Source organism: Megascapheus bottae, chromosome 1 (assembly GCF_031878675.1).
Source record: "Megascapheus bottae isolate mThoBot1 chromosome 1, mThoBot2.hap1, whole genome shotgun sequence".
Classification (NCBI taxonomy): Eukaryota; Metazoa; Chordata; class Mammalia; order Rodentia; family Geomyidae; genus Megascapheus; species Megascapheus bottae.
In genome coordinates, this window is record NC_143509.1 from 152,936 (window position 1) to 174,640 (window position 21,705).

Consider the following 21,705-nt stretch of genomic DNA (forward strand, 5'->3'; position numbering starts at 1 on the left):
CTAGCATGCACGAAGACCCGGGTTCGATTCCTTTAGTACCACATACTTAGAAAAAAGCCAGAAGTGGTGCTGTGGCTCAAGTGGTAGAGCTCTAGCCTTGAGAAAGTCCAAGGACAGTGCTCAGGCCCTGAGCCCAAGCCCAGGATTGGCAAAAAAACAAAAAACAAAGCAAAAAAAAAACAAAGCAAGCCAAGTGCTGGTGGCTCACGCCTGTCATCCTAGCTACGTAGGAGGCTGACATCTGAGGACCATGGTTTAAAGCCAGCCCAGGCAGGGAAGCCCAAGAGACTCTGATCCCCACTGAACCACCAACACCAAAAACCTGGAAGTAGAGGATGGCTGCAGTGGTAGTGTAGCCTCGAGCACAAGAGCTCAGGGACAGCAAAAACTGACACCAAGCAAACAGCACACACAAGTCTGTCTTCTCTGGTGCTAAACCAATGGAGGGAGCCACCTCCCACAGCCTCTCCTGACCCTTTGGCAAGCAGTGAGTGTGCTGGGGTCGGCTTGGTGGCAAGCCTCTTTCTTACCCTCTGTGTGTCCTAAAGGGACAGTGTACGACGGGCAGCAGCACAGCCTGCGTCCCAGACCCCCTCCCCAGTCACCCTGCAGGACTTGTGGCCGCCAGCACCTCCACCAGCCCCCCTCCCAGCCCCCCCAAGTAGCTTCCCGCTCCAGGAGCACCCCATGCACAGGGACAGGGACGGAGGGGCCGTGGGAGGGAAGGCAGGGGTGGACTCAGCCAGAGGTCCACCCAGGTGACCCGGCAGGGTAGGAAGGAGCTGGGGATCAGCGAGCACAGGGGCTGGACACCCCATTAGCCTGGTCCTAGTCATGGCCAGCATCGCTGCCCCCAGGCAGCCGCCTTCCCACCTCAGGCTCCCACCCCAAACAGTCACATGCTCACCCGCCCATCCCCCAGGCTGATGCTTCTAGCAGGCTCCATCCCGGCCAGACTGGGGTGCTGTGGTGGGTCGGGTGGAGGTCAGACCAAGGTCAAAGCTAGTAAGAGGGGGAGGGGACAGTGCACGGCACCCCCGTCCCCTGGCTTGCTGGCTCCACACAGAGGGATTTCCATGGGCTCCCAAATCCAGCCCCTCCTTAGGGAGTGAGTTCGCTCCTGACGCTCAACCCTCTGGCCCTGTGAAGGGTAAAATGAAGGGCACCCCCGGGTGTGGGGGGGGGGTGGAACTGCCATTCTCCTGCAGCAGCCACAAGGGCTGGGACCCCAAGACACAGGGCTTGGCGTTGAGTCAAAGCCTGGCACAAGTTCCCTCTTTCCACTCGGAAGTGTGACACAGCATACCAATAATGGACAACTTGTCACAAGCTTGTGGTGAGCCAGGAATTGCCCTACACGCAGCTCAGGCTCCAAGCTCCTACAGCTGAGGCAGGGGGGCGTGCCAGCGGAGAGGCAGCTCCCTGCACTCGGGTTGGCTGGGTGGGCCCCAAGTTCCAACGTGATGGGGCCTGAGAGAAACTGATTCCACCCCTTCTCCTTCCCTGTGTGGAACCAGCAAGCCGTCCTTCCCCTCGCCCGGCTGGGCGGGCGCCCCGGCCCAAGGAAGAAGGACAGGCCTTTTACTAGCCAGGCCGGAAGAGCACAAGCACCGGGCGGGTGGAGCTGTCAATCACGGTGGCGGAGGCACGTACCCTTGTCAGGATAAATGTCTTCACTAAGGGTAAACCTAGCCCCCTTGCCACCATGGACTAGTTGGGGGCGGGGAGAGAGAGGAGGGATGGGAGGAGGGAGAGCGAGTGAGAGGAAGAAATGAGTTGTGTGTGACGGGGCAGGAAGGCGCAGAGAAAGGGCAGCAAGTGACAGGGAGGAAAAACAAGAGAGAGAGAGAGAAACGTCAGCAGCAGACAGACGGACAGACAGACAGCCTCCTGCTCTGAGAACACCAAGGACACTAAAAGCAGCGAGGACTTGGAGGGAAACCGAGGCTGGCACGCACACGGGGGAGAGGGGGTGTCCTGGCTAACTGGGTGGGAGGAGGGACGATGGAAGCTGAGGCTGGGCTCCCAGCCCCAGATTGGTCAGGACAGAGACTCCCCCACCCCTCTAGGGGCATTTGGGAAGGGGAGACAGGACCTGGGCCCCCATCCCTCTGCCCTGGTGGCCAGGGGCAAGGTAAGAAAGACAGGAGACAGAAGCAAAGGACAGAGAAAGAGAACTTGTGGCCTGAATCGTCCTGTCCCACCCACCTCCCAGGGCCAGGTCCTCCCTCCCACCTGTCCCCAGGGGTTCCTCCCCCGGGGACTGGAACCTCTCTCCTGCTCTACAAGGAGGGGTCTCCCCGGGAGCTGTCCTCCATTTCTTGCTTTCAGGACATCTCAAGCTGTCAGTCAGTCTGTGGGCCTCTAAGTTAGAGGTCCCGCCCTCAAAGTTGACAACCATTCCCTGATGGAGTTTTAATATCAGAGCCCCTTCCCCAGAGCTGTCCATCCCTCCCTGGTCCTTGGACATTACATAGATTCTGCCAGGTGACAATCACCCAATCACCCTGTGCTGGCTTGGGGGCCACCTGGAGGAGCTGTCAATAACGTCCAGGTCCCGCCCCAGAGCTGTCAATAACTCATGGCCTAGCCCAGGAAATGGCCCTTGGGTGTCAGAAGCCCCACCCCCACACGCCATGGGTCTTCATTGGCCATGACATGGCTGAGGGGCGGGGCCTCCCCTGGGCACCACCCTTACCCTGGGCCGACTGTGTCTGCACGAAGGTCTTGATGAGCAGGTCAGTGGCCTGTGTGTACAGGGACAGGGCATAGCGCAGAGACTGCAGATCCGGGCTCTTCTCCAGGAAGGTCTTCTTGAGGCCCACACCACCCGCGTGGAAGTATTGCTGTGGGGAAGCAGTGGGGGAGATGAGGGTCACCTGTGAGGCTCCCCTCCTCAAGGTCACACGCGAGGTCCTCTTTTGAGGTGTTCTCTGGGTCTTAAGGGCCTCACGCCCTTGCACGTGCTGTGCCCGAGGTGAGAAAGACCCTCCCAGCCCCTGCCCACTGGCTTTTCCTGGTGAACTCCCACAGAGTCCTCCAAACTCCTTCCCCAGGGCTTCCTCCAGTAAACCCTGCTCCCCCGGGCTTGCCCTCAGAGGTGAAGGAGGCAGGCCGCCTGCCACACCCCTTCCAGCTGTGCAGGCGTCCCTCCCTCCCAGGCTCTCACCTTGATGGTGTCCAGGGCCAGCTCAACCACCGCACACTGTTTCGGGGTTAGGCTCTTGGCTTCTTCGCGTACCATGTGGTCCTGGGAGAAGGGAAGCATGGTGGGGGGAACCCCATTTTCGGTCTGTGGCACAGTCCCACCTCGGGGAGTGGCTGTTTTTCCACGAGCCTGGCACTCAGCATGAGCATGGCACATGCCAGCCATTTCCTTTGTGTCTGGTGATTCAGTTTGTGCCCTGACCCAGCTGTACCTGAAGGTAACTAAACCCTGCACGCTTTCCCAATCAATCACGCAGCTTCAGTTTCTGCATCGGGCAGAGCGTGTCAGGCTGGAGTGGCGCCCCTCAGTCCCTCCTCTCCAGTGCTTCCTGCTCTTGCCCCTGGCGTGGCCTCACCTTGAGCTTGGACAGCTGCCCCAGCTCCTTGGCTGCGTTGAAGATCATCTGTGTTCCCTGTGGGGGTGACAGACTCTGGGTAAGAGCCCGGCCTCCTGCTCAGGCTCCGGCCACCCAAGGACCCCCAGCACCATGGTGGCTCCTGGCCAAAGGTTTTGTCATGGGTGGTGATTGGGTTCCAAGGACAGAGGTCTAGAGGCCCGGGGAGTCCTTCAGCAGGGGCGCCCCAACCCTGGCTAGTCCAGAGGGTTTGGGGCATCACCCCGCTGCTCCACCCTGCACCCCAGAGGCTGGGAACGCAAAAGTGCAGGGTGTGGTGGGGGGGGTGAGTGGACAGCCAAGGCAGGGCCTGGTCTCGGCGGCTCACCCCTTCCCATGGCCACCCATGGGGGGTGGGCAGTCTCACCTTCAAAAGGGCAACTGCCACCAAAACGCATGCCCCAAGCAGACACTAGCAGGATGCCAACGTAGCGAACGGCCAGATGGGCCTGGTTCAAACCTCGGCTGTGCCGTGTGGCCACAGCAAGGACACAGACCTCTGGGGCTGTTTGTCCTTCTACACACTTGGCTCTTAGCAGACTCAAGGTGTCTCTGCCCCACGTCTAACTCATGGCTGCCAGCACTCAAACACCAGCAGCTCCAAGCCAGGCGGGTCCCGACCTGGCCACCACACCTCCAGCCTCCTCCAGCTGGTGTGGGGGTCCCCTCTGTGGGTGGGGATCTGCTCTCTGGGTCAGTGCGGGGCAGGGTTGAATATGCCACATGGGCCTGGGTGCTGGACGTAGAGGGAGAAGAGCTTTCTGGAGCCGTGCTAAGGGCCTGCGGCAGGTCTCCTGGCTCTGACTTGTCCGTGACTGCCACAGCACTGACATGGTGAATTATGGGTACTCTTGTTTTCAAGGCACTGGGCAAACGCTCCTGTGTCCACCAGACCTGTCTCTCCTCCAGCATGACCCCTTGGCTTGCTACAGCCCACTGTGCTATTGCCTGGCACGTGACCTCTGCGCCCCACTGCGCCTCCCTGCAGTCTGGCAGGGAGCAGGGCCCTCCTGGGTAACTCTGCCCTGCACTCCCCCTCCCCCCACAAGCAAGCCAGACAGACAAAGGAAGAGTCACAGACAGGTATCCAGTACCCCCACCCCCGACGGCACAGACCACAGACCACGTGGAGGACCAGGTAGGGAGGGTGGGGAGGGAGCCACACAGACAGTGAGAGGCTGGTCTTACGTCTGAGTGGCTTGGCAATTTCACCCTGCCCTGTGGAGAGAATCAGGTGGAGGTCAGAGTCCTGCTGACTGCTGGAATGGTGCTCGGTGGGACTTCCCTGCCCCCTAGAAGCACAGTCTCCCTGCCGGCCCACGCGCTCCCCTCACATTCCTCAAGCTGACGCTGAGCCCACCCAGCTAAACACTTCCCCTGTCCCCAAGTGGACGAGTTGGTGAGTCCAGATTCCTCTACCACAGCCCACTGTGGGTGCCCTGAAGACTGCCCTCTGGGGGCAGCAGGCCTTGGGAACCCTGGGGAAAGGGAGGGAAGAGGGCTCAGGGTCTCTCCGCCCTCTCACTGAGCCTGCTCCCTAAAGCCTGACTAGAGAACATGCCCTGGGACAAGTCCTGCACTTGCACCCACCAGACACCAGCACAGGCGCACGCTCACACCCAGCTCCACACAGACACACGAGAACCCACCCAGCACAAAACACACAGGGTACACGACCAGGTACAGAAATCCACACGGCTCTGACCCCACCACGCTGCAGGCCTGTGGGCCAGGGCCTGGAAGGGCCCCCAGAGGAAAGCCACACAACCCACCCTCAGAGCAAGATCTAGCTCCAGCCTGGCCAGGTCACTTTCTGCACGAGTGCCCGGCAAGGTGGCCAGGCGGGCCCCAGCCCTGCGAGGGGCCACTGTGCCCCACACACCTGTGTTCACATACACACACACTCCCGTGCTCACACACTTCTTAGGACATCTCTCCTCCCACCCCCCCATCCCCGCTGACCTTCTACCCATGCACACCCACGTGTGCACACTCAGCTCACACAAGCACTTAGACCTCATCAAGATGAAGCCCTCATTACCTTTTCTAATCCCTTGCCATGTTTTCTCAAGAGGGTCCCCTGCAGAGACAACGTCACAGCGTGATCAACTGGCCAAGTCCTGCAGTGAGACCTGGGGCATTCACTACTGCAGGGGTGGGGCTGCGTGGGGCTACACTGCACAGGGGCAGGGGCTGGGCTGCGTGGGGTCTACATTGCACCACGGGATCCTGGGCTGGGCTGTGTGGGGTCGTGGGTCTACACTGCACAAGGGCTCAGGCAGGGCTGTGTGGGGTCGTGGGGCTACACTGCACAGGGGTAGGGGCTGGGCTGCATGGGGCTGTGGGTCTACACTGCACAGGGGCAGAGGCTGGGCTGCATGGGGTCTACATTGCACCATGGGATCCTGGGCTGGGCTGTGTGGGGCCATGGGCCTACACTGCACAGGGACAGGGGCTGGGCTACATGGGGTTGTGGCTCTGCACTGCTCAAGGGCCCGACTGTACAGGGTCGTGAGTCTACACTGCACAGGGGTTCAGGCAGGGCTGTGTGGGGTCGTGGTCTACATTGCACAGGGGCTCGGACAGGGCTGTGTGGGGCCGTGCGTCTACATTGCACGGGAGCCTGGACTGGGCTGCATGGCTGGGCTTGTGTGACTCCCAAAGGTGAAAGGGATGGAGACAGAGATATAGAGACAGAGACAGAGAAGACCAGAAAGAAAGGTCCTAGCAGAACTGTAAGCCATGTGCACATAGGGAACAAAGGTGGCTGCTGGTCCCCAGGCCCACGGGAAGCAGGCAGCACGACACACAGACAGCCGTCTGTCAACCCTGTAGCCCATGGCCTCACAAGTGACCCGCCCCCCTGCTTCCTCTGCTACAAAGCTGGCATGCCCAAGTTACCATGCTCAGAGGCCTGTGGAGAAGGCGAGCAGACCCAGCTGCGGCCAGGCCTGGCTACATACACAGAGTCACACACGGTGGAAATCTCATCTTTCTGCTTTCTGCCCTAAAGGCAGCACCCTGGCTGGGCGCAGCCTAGACGGGGCAGGTACTCGGCACAGGGTCACCCACCAGGATGGTGGGGTCTGTACCTGCCTCACAGCTCTGCAGGGGTTGCACTGGCCTCTGCTGGTGGCCACTTTGGTGCAGGCATGGGCCAGCACTTTAGCATCACGTCTGCTCTGGATGGGACATGACCAGGAGACAGCTGCCCTCACCCATTCCCCACACACAGCCACAGAGTAGCCAGGGTGGGATCTGACCCCAGACCTATCTGACCCCCAAACTACCACACCGTCTCTGCCAGCTAGGTGCGTCTGTGTGTGTGGTTGGAGGGGTGGCAGGGTGCGAGGATGGAAGGACAGAGGGACAGACTGCCCACTGAGCCCCCAGTAGGAAGAGGCTCCGAGAAGGGGCTCTGTGGTAAGCACCTGAGCTAGGGGGCAGCCCCCAGGGTGGACCGCAAAGGGCAGCCAGAGAGGAGCCCTGGACGTTGCCCCTCGTCCTGGTGTTGAGGGAGCCAGGGACTGGACGGGGGCAGCGTGGGTCACTGGCTCAGGCAGTGGCAGTGGCCCCTCCTGGCCCCTCCCCTCCCCATGCCCCACCCAAGACACACACAGGCACATCTAGGCAGAGGGAGGACAGGGGGTGGGGGTGGGTAGGAGGGGGCCCAGGGTGGATGAGGGGGCACTGGAAAGGGAAGCCACGCAATGGGCCAAGTCCAGACACAGCGACGGACAGATGTACAGACAGACGGGCCTCTACTTACGATCATCTGTCAGCCGGAGGGGGCGGGGCAGGGGAGGGGAATAAGGCACCGTCAGTGTCCTGAGAAGGCCAGGGAGGGACGGTGAGGGTGCCAAAAGCAGACCACCACCCAGTGGAGGGGCCCAGGACCCAGCCTCCCAGTGCCTCCAGCCTCCCACCCACCCACCTGCACCCCAGCCATGCTGTCTACTTCCCAGTCCCCTCCTGCAGCATCTCCTTGGGTGTCTACTGCGCAGAGCAATAATGGGGCATCTGGTCTACCTCTGGTGTTTTTGTTGTTGTTTGTTTGTTTGTTTTTGTTTGTTTTGGGGGGTGGGTGGAGCAGGGCAGGGACGGCAAGCTGATCTCCAGGAGCCCCTGGCCTGTGCATGCCCTTTCTGTGCTCTGTGATCCCTGGCTGGCCTTGAGTCTCAAGCTGACTTCTTCCCTAGGTGACCTCTGATCTCTGACCTCATGACCTGTGCCTGAGACACCTCTGGATGCTATGTGACCTTTCTGATTGGCTGGGGATAATCCTGACTGCTATGATGCCTGATGCACAACTCACATGCCAAGTCTTTTGTGGGCGCAGGCCCTGGTCTTTGTCCTGTTTCCCCTCCCCCCCGTTTCCAGGCCCCGAGCTCTGCGGCCCCCCTGTGCCTGCGGCCAGCTGGGGCTCACCGTCTGGTCAGTGAGCGGGGGCAGCACGATGGTCCTCTCCATGGTGTTCATCACCAGCTTCCACAGCTCCTTCAGCACCCGCTTTAGCACCGTCTTCTCACAGATTTTGGCAAACAACGTCAGGCTGGGGGCAGGAAGCTGGTCTCAGGGGGCCTCAGCTGGCCACACAGGGCCGGTGGGCTCTGAGGCACAGCTGCACAGGCCAGGGGCAAGGGAGCACTGGTTCTCAGAGAATGTCTGCGCCTCACTGAAGTTGGGGGGGCATTGGGTGTTAAGGTATTCAAGTGAGAGACACACCCCGACATTCATGTCTGAAAGCCTAGAGTGGTAAGTGACCTGGAAGAGGAAGGCAGGAGAGAGCAACCAACCCTCCAGGAACAGTAAGGGGGTCCGGATACGGCCATGAGGAAGAGAGGGCAGAGAGGGAAAGTGAGGAGTTTGTGGGACTACAGGGCTGCACCCACCACCAGTCTTCACACATGCAGCCTCTCCAACTTCCTTAAATGTTCACATACCTGCCATTCCCCATCCCACTTATCCATCCCCTCATCTGTCAGTCCATCTCCCTATTCTCCCTCTCATCCATCCACCCAGCCAGCCAGCCAGCCATCTTCCCATCCATCCACCCATCCTCACATCCACCCACCCACCCATCTGTCCACCCACCCATCCATCCTCCCTGCATCCATCTGCCCTTCCATCCATTATCTGTAAAAGCAGGCAACCTGTACTGCCAGCTGTACCCCGGTCCCTGTCCCTACCCCTGTGCCCCTCCCTGCAGCCTGTGGCTGCACCCTGCCTCCTGGCCCAGCTCACTTGCTGTCCAGCAGGTCCATGATGGGCTGGAGCACGTTGTCAGCGTCCTGGGCCACACTGCTGCAGGCACTGGCTGGCACATTGCCCGTGCCCTTGACCTGGCTCAGAATGTCTCCCATCTGTCTGACACACTCCTCGATGTGTGGCTGGAAGCTGGAGCAGGAGCCAAGGGCTAGGCCGGGTTTGCTTCCCAGGAGATGAGTCCCCAGACCCACCCATGGGTCTCAGACTGTCCCAGCAGGAGATGGGGTAAAGCAGGGGCTTCGCAGGGACGCGAGAGTGACAGGGCACCAGCCCCCACGGTGGCTTTCCCCGCCTGCCTCCCTGCCAGGCACTGTCATGGCATCATCTCATGCTGATTCTCAGGCTGAGGTTCAGAGCCATCAAGACTCTTGCCTGGGGCCACACTGCTAGTGAACAGTGGGACCAGAATGAGGAGCCCGACTTCATCTAGTGGGGCGCCTCCGCTGAGGCCCCAGGCTGGGGGTGTGGTGGGCCCCTTCCCCACGCCCTCCCTGGCAGCTGCCCCCACCTGGTGGCAAACACACGGCTGAGCTCATCCAGGACGTTGTTCAGCTTGACCTGGAGCTCCTTCAGCGTGTCGCTGGCCTCGGCGTCCAGCTGAGGGGATGAGCTCAGGTGAGGTAATCTGGCACCCACACAGCTGGCCCTGGCATTTTCTCCTCAAACCCCAGCAAAGGACCCCACGGGGCTGAGGAGGAAACTGAGGCACAGGGTGGGTGAAGAGGTGGCTGAGCTGGGGCCCTTGTCCAGGCTGCGGAGGGGATGAGCAGCAGGGCTCACGGGCACGGAGCTGGACAGCCGGGGCCTCACCTGCTTTCCACCCATGGCTTCGAACATCTTCTCCAGCTGCACGCGGAGCTGCTGGGTGTTGTTCATGAGGATGCACGGCTGCGGGGGAGGAGGAAGTCAAGCTCTGCCCCCCCATCAGTGTGGGGCGCGCAGGAAGTCAGGGCTGGTCTTTCCCCACCCCCTCTGGGATCTCAAGGACCTGGGCTCTAGGGAGGGCTGAGCTGGGGACCTTGAGCTGCCCTGAGGATGGATTTTGGGGATGCTGGGGATTGATCCAGGGATGAAGGACTTAAATGGTGTTCTCTGGGGCCTGGGCTATGACATGTGGGGGCAGCAGAGGGGCTCCCCACATCCTGACACATGGGCTCATACATGCAGGTCAGACACACACTCAAGTATGCACTCACAGATGTGCTCAGACACATGCCTCACACTCAGTACGCGGGCATGGAGACAACACACCCACACATATACACCATGCACTCACGCGCCCAGCACCAGGCAACTTCCCACAGCTGTCCTGTGAAGGACAGGCTCCAGGGGCTAGAGTGTGGGTGTAGCCAGGTCATGATATGGGCGGTGCCATAGCATGATATTGGCAGGGCCACCTGGCTGGGTAAACTGAGGCCAGAGTGTGGGTGGGGCCTGGGCAGGGGAGGACAGGACAGGACAGGTAGCCCAGGTCACCACTTTCTCCTTCTCCTTGGAGCAGTAGGAGGCGAAGTCCTTGGAGATGATGTCGGCATACTGCAGAAGCACATTACTGATGGTCTGTGGGGACACACAGGGGTGAGGGGGGCAGGGTCCAGGAGCTCCAGTCACCAGGCCCCACCTACACTCAGTCCACACTGTATGAGGACTCTGGTGGCCGTCGGGCAGGGCGACCCCTGCTGGGATGGCCACTGAGATGAAGGGATCAGGCACTAGGGGAAGACAGTGGATTTCTAAAGACCTAGCAAGCACCTGTGTGGGAGGCAAGGCCTCTGGGTACAGCCCAGGCTGGCCTGGAACTCACAACCCTCCTGAGTCCACCCCCACCCTTCCCCCCACTCCACCCCCATGTTGGAATCAATGCCCCGCTCTGCTCTGCTGCTCTGTGAGGCCACCACCCCTGAGCTCCACACTCATCTCGAGGCTGACCAGACACCTGCACCTGCCCCTGCAAGCAAGGCTGAGGGCAGTGCCAACCTACGTCAAAGGTCTCCGGAGAGCTGGGACCGCTGGGCGGCCAACTCAAAACCCAACCCCTCAGCACTACAAGCCCACCAGGACCCAACCAATAGTGTTGCGGCGGGGGGGGGGAGGCTTCCTCACGCTCTGCCCCGCCCCAGCCCTGTGCCCCCCATCCCCCATACGGGCCCTGCAGGGCTCACCTTGGCAAAGCGCCGCATGTAGTGGCCAACGATCTGGGGGTCAGGGCACTCGAGCTTCTTGATGATCTCAAAGCTCTGGTTTAGCTGGGAGAAGACGTCCACCACAGAGCAGGAGAACAGCGCGTGCTCCGAGGTTTGCTGGAACTGTGGTGGGCAGGAGACCTGGTCAGGGTAGGCTGTGGGAGTACCCGCTCCCCACTCATGGGGGACAGGGCAGTCACCACATGACTGTGGCACACAAGAAACCCAGGAGGCCAGAGATGAACGTAAGACACAACTCGGACCACACCAAACACCTAGATGGCGGCAGAGCCGGCCCCACCTCCAGGGGGCGCCAGCATCCTCACCCCATCCTTCTTGTCCCGCTCCAGGGCTCCGTGCAGGAAGTCCCGTGACACCTCCTCGTTCTCATCCAGCCACTGGATGACGAAGGGCTCGAACCACCTGTAACAGACCGCCTCCTCCGTCCCCTCACTCTGGGCTCTGGCTTGGACCCCATAACCAGTGGTACTGGGTCTCCCAAACGCACAGAAGGCACCCCACAGTCCCTCATCCCCACAGGACTCAGGCTCCCCACCCAAGAAACTGGTCAGATGCTGCCGACAGCAGTCGACATCTGCGATCCCCGGGTCAGGTCAGCTCTGTAGGGCCCGCAGGGTGAGGGGAGGCAGCTCTGAGGACCTGGGGACCCCCCCCCGCCACACTGTGACCCTGTGTGGTGCCAGATGCCCAGGCAACCTCATTAGACAACCCCTGTGGGGCCCCCTTGTAGTGCAGGAGGGTGGGGAGGACTCACGCAGGGTACTCGGGCACGCGGTCCTTGAAGGCGGGCAGCTCGGCCACATACTCGTTGTACAGCCACTTGACCTTGAAGTGCAGGTTCATGTAGTCGGCGCTCTTGCAGAGCCGGTGCTTGTCATGCTCTGGGGACACAGGCAGGGGACACAGGCAGGGTTCAGGAGGCGCCAGGGCTCAGGCAGCGCCTGGGATGGGACCTGCTCTGAGGACCTGCCATGGGGACCTGCCGCGGGGACCTGCCGTGGGGACCTGCCGCGGGGGACCTGACGTGGCCAGAAGAGGGGGCGTGGTGCAGTGCTCACCCTCCATCGCGTACTTCATGTCTTGGGCAAACAGGTTCCACATGACTTCAGCGCTAATCTTCCCCACATTCAGCTCCTGGGGGAACCTGGCAAGGTGGCGAACTAGAGGCTGGGTCGTGGTGGCAAAAGGTTCATGAGAGGTGTGGGGAGGGGGCCGTGCAGGGCAGGGTGGGCAGTGGGAGAAGTGAGGGGCGGTGAGGGGCACAGGGCCATGGTGGGGGAGCAGTGAGTGACTGAGCCCTGCAGAAGACCCCAATCCTCCCTCAGCCTCCGCCCTCCACCGCTGTCCTCGCTCACAGGACAGCTCAGGGGCCGGCCACATGCATTTACACACATGCCAGGAGGGCTGTGGTGACGTACCGGTGGCGGTGGGTGCAGCCCCCCTACCCCCAGGCCTCATTGCCCAGCCAGGGAGGCACACTGGCTGCCGGCCCCTCGTCCCCACTCACTGGTTGAGGCAGGGCGTGTAGGAGTTCTTGTCCTCCTCGATGATGGACACGATCAGGGTGATCAACTTGGACCAGAAGTCCAGGTTCTTGATGCTGGGGCCCTGCTCCTCGGGGGGAACCTCCCCCTTCTTGGCCTGGAAGGGGTGATGAACGAGCGGGGTTATGCAGGCCCAGGGTGCCGCTGGGCCCATGGGGTGGGAGGAGGGAGAAGGTGGGTGAGGGCACATTTCGGGGGATCAGAGGGGGACGGAGCAGGACCGGGTTGGGCTCCCTCACAGGGAACAGGTGCAGAGATGAGCCTGGCTGCACAAAGCAGCCCAGTCCTTGAACTTTTACTAGTTCTTAAACAAGGTCCCTACACTCAGCCTGGCTGGCCCAAACCGTGATCCTCCTATTTGCACTTCTGGTGTAGCTGGGATGGTGGCGGCACCAAGGCATCCTGCTCACATAGCTGATGTGGCTCTTGAGCACGGTTTAAGGCTGGCCTCAAATCGTGAGCCTCCTGATCTCGGCCTCCCGAGCAGCTGGGGTGGCACCACATCCTGAATGCTCCAGCGAATCGAGCTGAAGTGAACAAACGCAGGCTCCGGGCATGCAATCCAGCTCAGTGCTTGCTGAGTGGAGCTGTGGCCTGCGTGCTTAATGCGCTGCTCAGCTCAGCTCCTCCACACGCGGCTTCACCTAATGCCCAGCACCTGGGCGGGTGTCTTGCACAACTCCTGGGGTGCTGTCTGTGTCCATGCCCAAAATGGGGTCCAGACGCCACTTCACACAAGACTTCATGGAGGCTCAGGCCGGGCGGGCATGGTGGCTCACGCCTGTCATCCTAGCTACTTAAAAGGCTGAGATCTGAGGATCACAGTTCAAAGCCAGCCAGGGCACTAAGGAACATGAGATTCTTATCTCCAATTACTACTAGAAAACAGGAAGTGGGGCTGTGTCTCGGGGTGGGGTGGTAGCTTTGAAATGAAGAGCACCCAGGTCCAGAGTTCAAACCTCATAATCCCTCTCCCCCCAAACAAAGAGACAGAGGATCAGAACAGCCAGGTGTCCAGGGAGGGGACAGAGCTGGGCGGGGCAGGTGTGGCAGGCACCCCCCACTCCCTACAGCCCCTGGGGCCCACCGGGTCAGTCTGGTACTCGCGGCTGTACAGCTCATGGCAGTTGTTGAAGATGTACTCATAGGTGGAGTTGAGGCACGCCTTCACACAATCCTTCACCACCTGGCTGGCTCGTGGTGGGCTCTGCAGTTCCTGCACCTGAAAGAGGGAGTGAAGTCACGTGGGCTGGACCAGGCCAGGAAGCAGCTTCCCAGCACTCTGGGGCTAAGGAAATGGCACAGGATCAATGCAGATTGGCAAGCCCTGAGCACCATTCCTCCCTGTCAGAATCAAGGCAGACAGCAGGGGACTCTGAGCAGCCCTGGGCCCCAGCTCCATCCCATGAGCAACAGACGTGAACCAGACTGGGACAGGAGTACTGGACAGAGGTGGAGAAAAGGGAAGCACACAACTGCTAGCACAGCCTCTGTGAAAAACCAGGAGGAGGCCCCTCAAAAGTAGCATAGCCAAAGCCAGGCGTGGTGGCTCACACCAGTCATCCTAACTACTCAGGGGGCTGAGATCTGAGGATCAAGGTTCAAAGCCAGCCTGGGCACAAAAGGACCTGAGACTCTTTTTTTTTTTTTTTTTTTTTTGCCAGTCCTGGGCTTGAGCTCAGGGCCTGAGCACTGTCCTTGGACTTTCTCAAGGCTAGAACTCTACCACTTGAGCCTCAGCACCACTTCCGGCTTTTCCTATATATGGTACCAAGGAATCGAACCTGGGTCTTCATGCATGCTAGGCAAGGACTTTAACCACTAGGCCAAACTCCTGGCCCAGACCTGAGACTCTTATTTCCAATTAACCTCCCGAAAATGGGAAGTGGGGCTTGGCTGAAGGGTAGGGTGGTAGCCTTGAGCTGAAGAGCTCAGGGACAACACCTAGGCCGAGCTCAAGCCTCATGACCCACCAAAGGAAAAAAAAAAAAAAGCATAGCCAGAAGATCCAGTGACTCCACCTCAGGGGGTGAGGCTGGGCTGTGGGGTGACACAGGCACCCTGTATTTACTGTGGCACACTGCCCACCACCAACACATGAGTGTGGGTGCATACGACAGGGGCCATGCACACAATGGAATAGCATTCAGTCTGGAAAAAGGATGGGGATCAAATTTGGACAACAGACGGACCTGGAAGCCATGTGAAATGAGCCAGGCACAGAAAGGCAAGGACATAGTTATCTGTGGAATCTAGAGTGGGCGCAGGAAGCTGGGGACCACAGGGGGTAGACACATGGGGGCTGGTGGTGGCTTGGCAGAAGCTGCTCTGGTGTTGGAATGGAATACATGGCGTGGACACTGCAGGTAACAGCTGATGTCCTGAACATTTCACAGAGCTAGCAGATGGGAGTTTCAAAGTTTTCAGCGCAAAGCAGCAACCAACGGGAAGATGAATATTCTAACCTGATGTAAACATCATATTGAACCCAGTAGAATGCCCTAGACGCACAGATATTGTTTGTTTGTTGTTGTTGGTCATGGGACTTGAACTCTGGGCCTAGACGTTGTCCCTGAGCTCTTCAGCTCAAGGCTACCGCCCTACCCCTTGAGCCACAGCGCCCACTTCTGGTTTTCTAGTGGTTAATTGGAGATAAGAGTCTCACTGTTCCTTAGTGCCTGGGCTGGCTTTGAACTGTGATCCTCAGAGCTCATCCTCCTGAGTAGCTAGGACGACAGCCACTGTGCCCGGCTTTAGATGCATAGTTTTTAGGCTGTGTCACATTAAGCAATAAAGCTGACCGGCCTGTGCCCCGCCCTGGGGAGGCCACGGCCGGGGTCATTCCAGAGCCAGACCAGCCTGGGCCGCATAGAGGGGCCGGGTTTCACACTTTTCTGAAAAGGCGAAGGTTGGGCTGGGGGCTTGGCTCAAATTTCAGAACCCCTGCCTAGCAAGCACAAGTCCCGAATTCAAAGCAAAGCGAGGGAGGCGGAGCCAGGGCGGAGGGAGAAGATGTGCAGCGGGCAGTGCCTTCATGCGGAAGAAGGTGATGCTGGTCAGCAGGTCCACCGTGGACTTGAGGTCCTGCAGACGCTCGGGGCTGCTGGCCGGGAAGTTGTTCTGTTGGAAGTGAGAAGGGGAAATAAGGAGGTGGCTGGGAGAGAGGGCCTGGGGTGGGGGGACAGACTCCGGGTCCCTGGGAGGTGGCTGGGAGAGGGGCCTGGTGGGGACAGACACCGTGGTTGAGGGGGAAGACAGACCCCCAGGCTGCTGGAGGTGGCTGGGAGAGGTGGCGGGAGGGCGGGACAGACTCCCGGGCTACGGGAGGTGGCTGGGCACCCCCAGAAAGCAAGGGGGACTGTGAGGGGCAGGCTCCGCACGCTCACCCGGTACATGGAGAGGTCAATTCTCAGTGAGTTGTGCAGCTGGTCCAGGAGCTTCACGAAGCGCTCTTTCTGCAGGGGAGAGAGGGCAGGCTGGGGTGACCGCTCATCACACGCCCCGCAGCAAATATCTGTGTTCGGCCGTGCTGACCGGCCAGCAGGCTCAGAGAGGAGTGGAGATGGGCAGGAGGCTGCCCGGTAAGTTAGGTCTACCTTGGGAGCCCCTCCCCTTCCAGTCCCTGCCCCAGGACTGACCCCAAAGTTGGAGGCCGCAAAGCGGTCGGAGGCAGACACGTTGGTGGAGGCGGTGGTGTGCGCGTAGTAGGCGTTGATGTTGGCGAGCAGGGTGCTCATGACGGCGGGAACCCCCGGGCACATGTACTTGGAGGAGAGGCAGGCGAAGTGGCTGTGGAGAGAGGGGTGCGCCCGCCCCCGGTCACCCCAACTCACCCCAGAACAGCACCCTGGGAGCAGCTGCCTCTCTGTCCCCCTCCTTTCCTCAGCTATCTCTGCCCTTCTCTCTAGGACACCCCTGCCCTCTCCCTCCCCCTTCCCTCCTTCCTTCCTGACAGGGGTTTGCAGTGCAGCTCAGAATGGCCCCTAGCCAGCGGTCCTCCTGCCTCACTCTCAGTGCCAGATCACAGGTGCGGGCCCACGCCCCAGCCTGTGTCCATCTTACTGTCCACCTGGCTGCCATCTGTCCTGGTCCAGGCTCTATTCCCGACCCCCACCTACAGACACTGGATGCCACCAATCTCCAAGCACCCGGGGCCTCCCCCAGGGACCTGATGCGGCCATGCAGGGCAGGCCACCTCCCCGTCCTCACGTCATGGCTTGGTAGATGGACTCCACGCCATAGCGCATGGCGAACTCGTCCACAATCTCCTGGGCCGTCTCATCATAGTACACTTTCCAGGCGTCATCCCCCTTGGCATCCGGGATCTTGACCACACCATTGTTCTGCACGTCCGTCACGAAGTGGAACAGGTTCTGCCGTGGGCGGGGGGGAGGGGGAGACATCATAGTCCAGGCAACATGGGGGAGCACACGTCTACCCTCCACTGCTGTATCTCCTCCTTCATCCAGCGGAAGAGCCCACCCACCTGTCTGTCTGTCCTCTCATCCATCCATCCCTAAGCATCCATCCATTTCCCCCCAAACACACTCATCCTCCCCTTTTCTTTTTGCCTTGCTGGCACTGGGACTTGGCCTTAGGGGCCTGGCTCTTTCTATTCCTGGGCGGTGCTCCATAACTTGAGCCATGCCTTTACTTTGAGCTTTTTGCTGCTTTTTCTGAGGTAAGTCTGGTGCATTTGTCAAACTGCAGTCTGACATCTCCCGAGTTTCTGGAATTACAGGCAGGGGTCTCCACGTCCGGCTTCCTCATTCTATATGTTTAGGCTCTGGTACTGGGGCTTGATCTCAGTCAGGGATAGGGCGCTTACCAGTTTCATCCACATAGCCACCTATGCCCCCACCACCCAACTACTTCACCACTCACTCCCTATCCAGAGCTCATACAACAAACCAAGTGCAGAGAACCCCAGGCAGCTAGAAGTCACAGCCTGACAAACAGCCAGGCCCAAGTGTTCAGTTCTGGGACAGAAGGACATGGACTAGACAGAGCTGGTGTGGAGCAGGGCAGTCTTGCCAGAGGGAGCTTGATGGACACAGGAGGACTGGGATGAGGAGGTGCGAGGCCTGAGGGGGAGCTGGGCCTGAGAAGCGGTGAGTGGGAGGTCATGTGAGCTCCCACAGCGGGCTCACCTCATGCAGGCAGGTGTACTGCACGTGGTATGGGGCCACCTTTTCTTCGCCCTTGATCTCCACGCTGATGTGCAGACGGATGGCCCCCGACACTGCAGACTTGTCCGTTCTCTTGTCTGCGGGGCAGAGATGGGGCCCTGACCTAACAGCTGGTCCCTCCAGACTCCCAGAAACTAAGGCCAGGATTGCCTCTTTGTCCCGACTGGCATTCCTCACCCCCCATCCTTTCTTTACACATTGCGTTCTGGGGGCCGTCTCCCACCTGAGACTAGCAGCTCCCAGTTCTAGGCCCTGCTTCTCCCATGAGACTAAGGCACAAAGACCCTGCCTCCCCCACTCCCTAATCCCACACTTCTGTTGTAGGTCGCTCCCCTCCAGCTGAGATCTCGGTTTCCCTGGAACTCCTCCCTCTGCAGGTCCCACCCTCCCCTCTGCAGATCCCACCCTCGCTCACCCAAATTGTACCACACGTCCATCTCGCCGCTGAGTGTCCGCACCTCGATGATGGTCTGCCCCAGGAAGTCGTCCGACTCCCTCTTGAACCTCTGCTTCACCCGGGACTTTATGTCATCGTCCTCATCCCAGACTCGTACCTTGATGCGGTCAGAGGAGTTGTGACATTCACTGTGTAGACATGGAGAGAGGTAAGGGCGAGAGTCAGATAGTTACCACGAGCCCGGCTGTCAGCCCCCTGGCAGCAGCCGGGTCCCCCAGGTGGCACTGGGGTCCCAGCCAGGCACTCACAAGTGGAAATTCTCTTCCCACACCGGGTTCAGGTTCCCGTAGATGGTTTTTGTTCGTTTTTTGGTCTTCCCAACCTGAACTGTGACGTAAGGGTCGCTGGATCCTGTCTTGTCCTTTGCTTGCAAGCCCTGGGCACAGACCACTGAAAGACACGAGATGGAGAGGAGGCACTAAACTTGAGGCGGCTGCAAGAACAGCCACGGTGTGGAGCCAGGCTGCTTTGGAGGCTGGACACCAGGTAGGAGCCCTAGGGCGGGGCACTCAGGGATGGGAGGGGCGGCGTGAGGGCGTGGGACGGGCTCCTGGCGCCCCTCCCGTCCCTCACCAGTGATGCTGATCTTGGCTGACCACTTGGACGTGCCGTCCAGCACGCTCTGCTTGACCGCCTTCATCTGCTGCGTGTGCGCCGTCTTGGTCACAGCGAAGATCTCCTGGATGAGCTCGAAGATCTCGGGCTTGTTGCGCTCCCGGATCTTCATGCGGTCTTTGAGCACCATGATAATGTTCTGTGTCCGGTCCTCGGCGCCGTGCTTCGAGCTCTTCTCCGCCGCCCCTGAGGACACCCCAGACCCGTCACTGTCCCCAGTCCTCCACCAAGGGGCTCCCGGGCGGCCGAGGCCACAGCACCTTAAGAACTGGGGGCTCAAAAGAGAGAATCTCCCCAGCCCTTCCTTCCTCAGCCCCGCCCACCAGGAAGCCCCGCCCCCGCGGCACTGCCCACCTCACCAGCTCCACCCATCACAACTCCCCAGCCCCGCCCACTTCCCCAGGTCTGCCCTGGGCCCCGCCCCGCCGGCCCCGCCCACCGCCGGCCCCGCCCACCGCCGGCCCCGCCCACTGGCTCACGCTGCAGGCAGTCGGCGTTGAGCAGGTCCTGGCACTTCTCGTGGCACTTGACGCCGCACTCGGTGCAGCGCATGCCCTGCCGCGCGATGCCCCACAGCAGCCCCTCGCACTCGTAGCAGTAGGTGGGCGTGGTGGCCGTCCACACCTCGAAGTTGTGCGGCGTGGTGCACGAGATGGGGTAGATTAAGGCTTGCAGGGTCTTCTTGTAAACGTGGTTTTTCTGCGGGGAGGGGGGGGCCTGCGCTCCAGCGGGCTGCAGGATGCCCGCCTGTCGTCTCCCCGCGCCCCAGCCCGCCCCCCAATTACGCACCAGCTCCTCGTTGTTGAGCGTACTGGAGGTCAAGGCTGAGGTGATGCCGGCTTTCCTGGACTGGACCAGAGACTGGGGCCCGGCGTCAGGAAGGCATCAGGCGGCCAGGCACGGGGAGAGCCACCACCACGGGACACCAGGCCACGGGGCCGCCGCAGCAGTGGATTTGGGAATGTCAGAGGCTCTGGGTTAGAACAGGCCAGGGAGGAGAGCAGCCCCCGCCCCGGCTCGCGGTCGCCTCCAGAGGACCTGGCAGTCACCCCTGGCAATGGCACCAGGCACAGAGGAAAGCTGTAGGTCATGCCAAGAGCCAAAGGGCTCAGAGGCCATGGCCAGGTCCCCCGGAAGTGTGCTACAGACAGTTGGGCCCCCCGCCCATCCCCTGGCTTGTGAGAAGGCGGTGGGCGCCACATCCCCTTCACTCACCATAGCCTGCAGTGTCCAGAAGCACAGGGTAGAAAGCAGCTTCCATTAGTGCCCAGGAAGGCCCCGGCACCCCCTGCCCCCCCAAGCACCAGGGCCAGCCGCGGGCTGTGTGGACGGGGGGCTCACCAGGTCGCTCACAAGTGGGATGGGCTTCCTCTTGCGGATGTCGGGCATGCTGTCGATGATGATGAGGCCTCCGCCGGGGCTGCAGGGCACACAGCACCCTGAGTGCCCGGCTTCCCCACTCCACACACTAACAGCTCAATGGGAGGGCTCAGCCTTCCCCGCCCTCCCTCCCCTGCCAAGGGTTGAACTGGGTCCCATGCCCCAAGATGGCAGGATGGGCCTGTGTGCGAACGAGGTGCCCTGGGTGTGAACCTCTGGAAACGGGGGACTTTCATCAACTGAGAGCTGTCCTCACGGGAGACAGGAACCAGTCTCACACCTGTAATCCTCAGAAGGCCCAGGACTGAGGCGTTCAAAGCCAGCCTGGGCAGACAAATCCAAGAGAGTCTAATCTCCAGTCAGCCAGCAAAACTGCCTGAAGTAGAGGCATTGGCTCAAATGATCAAGCACAGGTCATAAGCCAAAAAACAAAAAGTTACACCTGGGATTCAAGCCTCGGAAAAGAGAAGCAGGGAGAAGATCACATGTGCTATAACAGCCAGGCAGATGTTGGTGTGGAGTGATGTACAAAGCAAGTGCGGGGGGTGGGGGCGGGGACAAGAGGAAGAGCCGTGTCCCCCCAGGTCTGGGAGAACAAGGCCCTGCAATGCCTTGGTTGCGGCCTGTGAGCATAATCCCATGTGGGAAGCATTGGGTTTACAGAGATGCAGACACTGAGCTTCTGCGTCTACCTCGGAGAGATGGGAGCAGGAACTGGAAACCTGCCTAGGGCATTTCTGAGAACTAAACTGACCAAAGTCCTTCATGCCCAGCCCCTGCCTGGTCTGGAGGGTCCAGGCTTTGTGGGCAGGCAGGCAGCCTCCCTGCCCCACCCAGAAGGCTGATCCTGAGAATGGTCTCCACACATCACATGCCCGGGGCTCCCCAGTCCAGGTTCCAGCCAGGCACCTGCTCGTTTATTTTTGGAATCGTAGCTGCCTGTGCTTGCAGAAACACTGAAGCCAAGGAGGTCACTGGCGGGCTGCTATTTTCAAACTGAGTATCATTTAAAATTAACTAGTGCACTCTCCCCTGGAACCACAGATGCCCCAGCAAACCAAGAAGCTCAAGAGGTCAGATGTGACAACATGCCATATTTAAGACGAAATTGCTGTTAATTAAAGTGCAACATAGTCAGAACCTGAGAAACTAAGAAAAAATGTATATGTATATAAATAACCACTCCTCCAGGGTTGTAAAGGGGTATGGTGATTTAGTTTCTCCTTCATACTAAACTTAACTCTTCAGCTCTCTCAGCTGCACAGGGACGATGGCTGGAGCCCAGGGGGATCCAGATAAGACCACAGCTCAAAAATCAAACCATTCATGCCTGTAATCCCCGTTATGCAGGAGACTGAGATCTGGGGATTGCCAGGGCAAGAAAGTCTGAGTCTGAACTACAATTAAATCACAGAAAACCCTGGAAATATCTGGGCGCAGTGGCTC

The 21,705-nt window shown here is 60.0% G+C and overlaps 1 protein-coding gene across 4 annotated transcripts in view; it reads right to left on the reverse strand.

The window, feature by feature from the left end:
• Unc13a (unc-13 homolog A) overlaps window positions 1-21,705 on the reverse strand; it is a 38,812-nt gene that overhangs the window by 3,063 nt on the left and 14,044 nt on the right. The window contains exons 13-40 of one of the 4 annotated variants that reach the window (XM_090334075.1): window positions 20,221-20,299; window positions 19,669-19,740; window positions 19,359-19,578; window positions 18,838-19,065; window positions 18,513-18,654; window positions 18,223-18,392; window positions 17,769-17,884; window positions 16,828-16,991; window positions 16,257-16,407; window positions 16,005-16,073; window positions 15,649-15,738; window positions 13,706-13,840; window positions 12,582-12,715; window positions 12,133-12,218; window positions 11,829-11,955; window positions 11,380-11,476; window positions 11,033-11,176; window positions 10,347-10,430; window positions 9,681-9,758; window positions 9,379-9,467; window positions 8,847-8,999; window positions 8,031-8,154; window positions 5,644-5,682; window positions 4,791-4,820; window positions 3,564-3,620; window positions 3,170-3,250; window positions 2,699-2,846; window positions 1,654-1,710 (exon numbers count right to left, since the gene is read on the reverse strand). In XM_090334075.1, the coding sequence (XP_090190201.1) occupies window positions 1,654-1,710; window positions 2,699-2,846; window positions 3,170-3,250; window positions 3,564-3,620; window positions 4,791-4,820; window positions 5,644-5,682; window positions 8,031-8,154; window positions 8,847-8,999; window positions 9,379-9,467; window positions 9,681-9,758; window positions 10,347-10,430; window positions 11,033-11,176; window positions 11,380-11,476; window positions 11,829-11,955; window positions 12,133-12,218; window positions 12,582-12,715; window positions 13,706-13,840; window positions 15,649-15,738; window positions 16,005-16,073; window positions 16,257-16,407; window positions 16,828-16,991; window positions 17,769-17,884; window positions 18,223-18,392; window positions 18,513-18,654; window positions 18,838-19,065; window positions 19,359-19,578; window positions 19,669-19,740; window positions 20,221-20,299 (3,164 nt within the window). Of the gene's footprint in view, window positions 1-1,653; window positions 1,711-2,698; window positions 2,847-3,169; window positions 3,251-3,563; window positions 3,621-4,786; window positions 4,821-5,643; window positions 5,683-7,371; window positions 7,431-8,030; window positions 8,155-8,846; window positions 9,000-9,378; window positions 9,468-9,680; window positions 9,759-10,346; window positions 10,431-11,032; window positions 11,177-11,379; window positions 11,477-11,828; window positions 11,956-12,132; window positions 12,219-12,581; window positions 12,716-13,705; window positions 13,841-15,648; window positions 15,739-16,004; window positions 16,074-16,256; window positions 16,408-16,827; window positions 16,992-17,768; window positions 17,885-18,222; window positions 18,393-18,512; window positions 18,655-18,837; window positions 19,066-19,358; window positions 19,579-19,668; window positions 19,741-20,220; window positions 20,300-21,705 lie in introns of those variants that run through there. The other 3 variants (XM_090334092.1, XM_090334084.1, XM_090334098.1) reach the window with 3 other exon arrangements.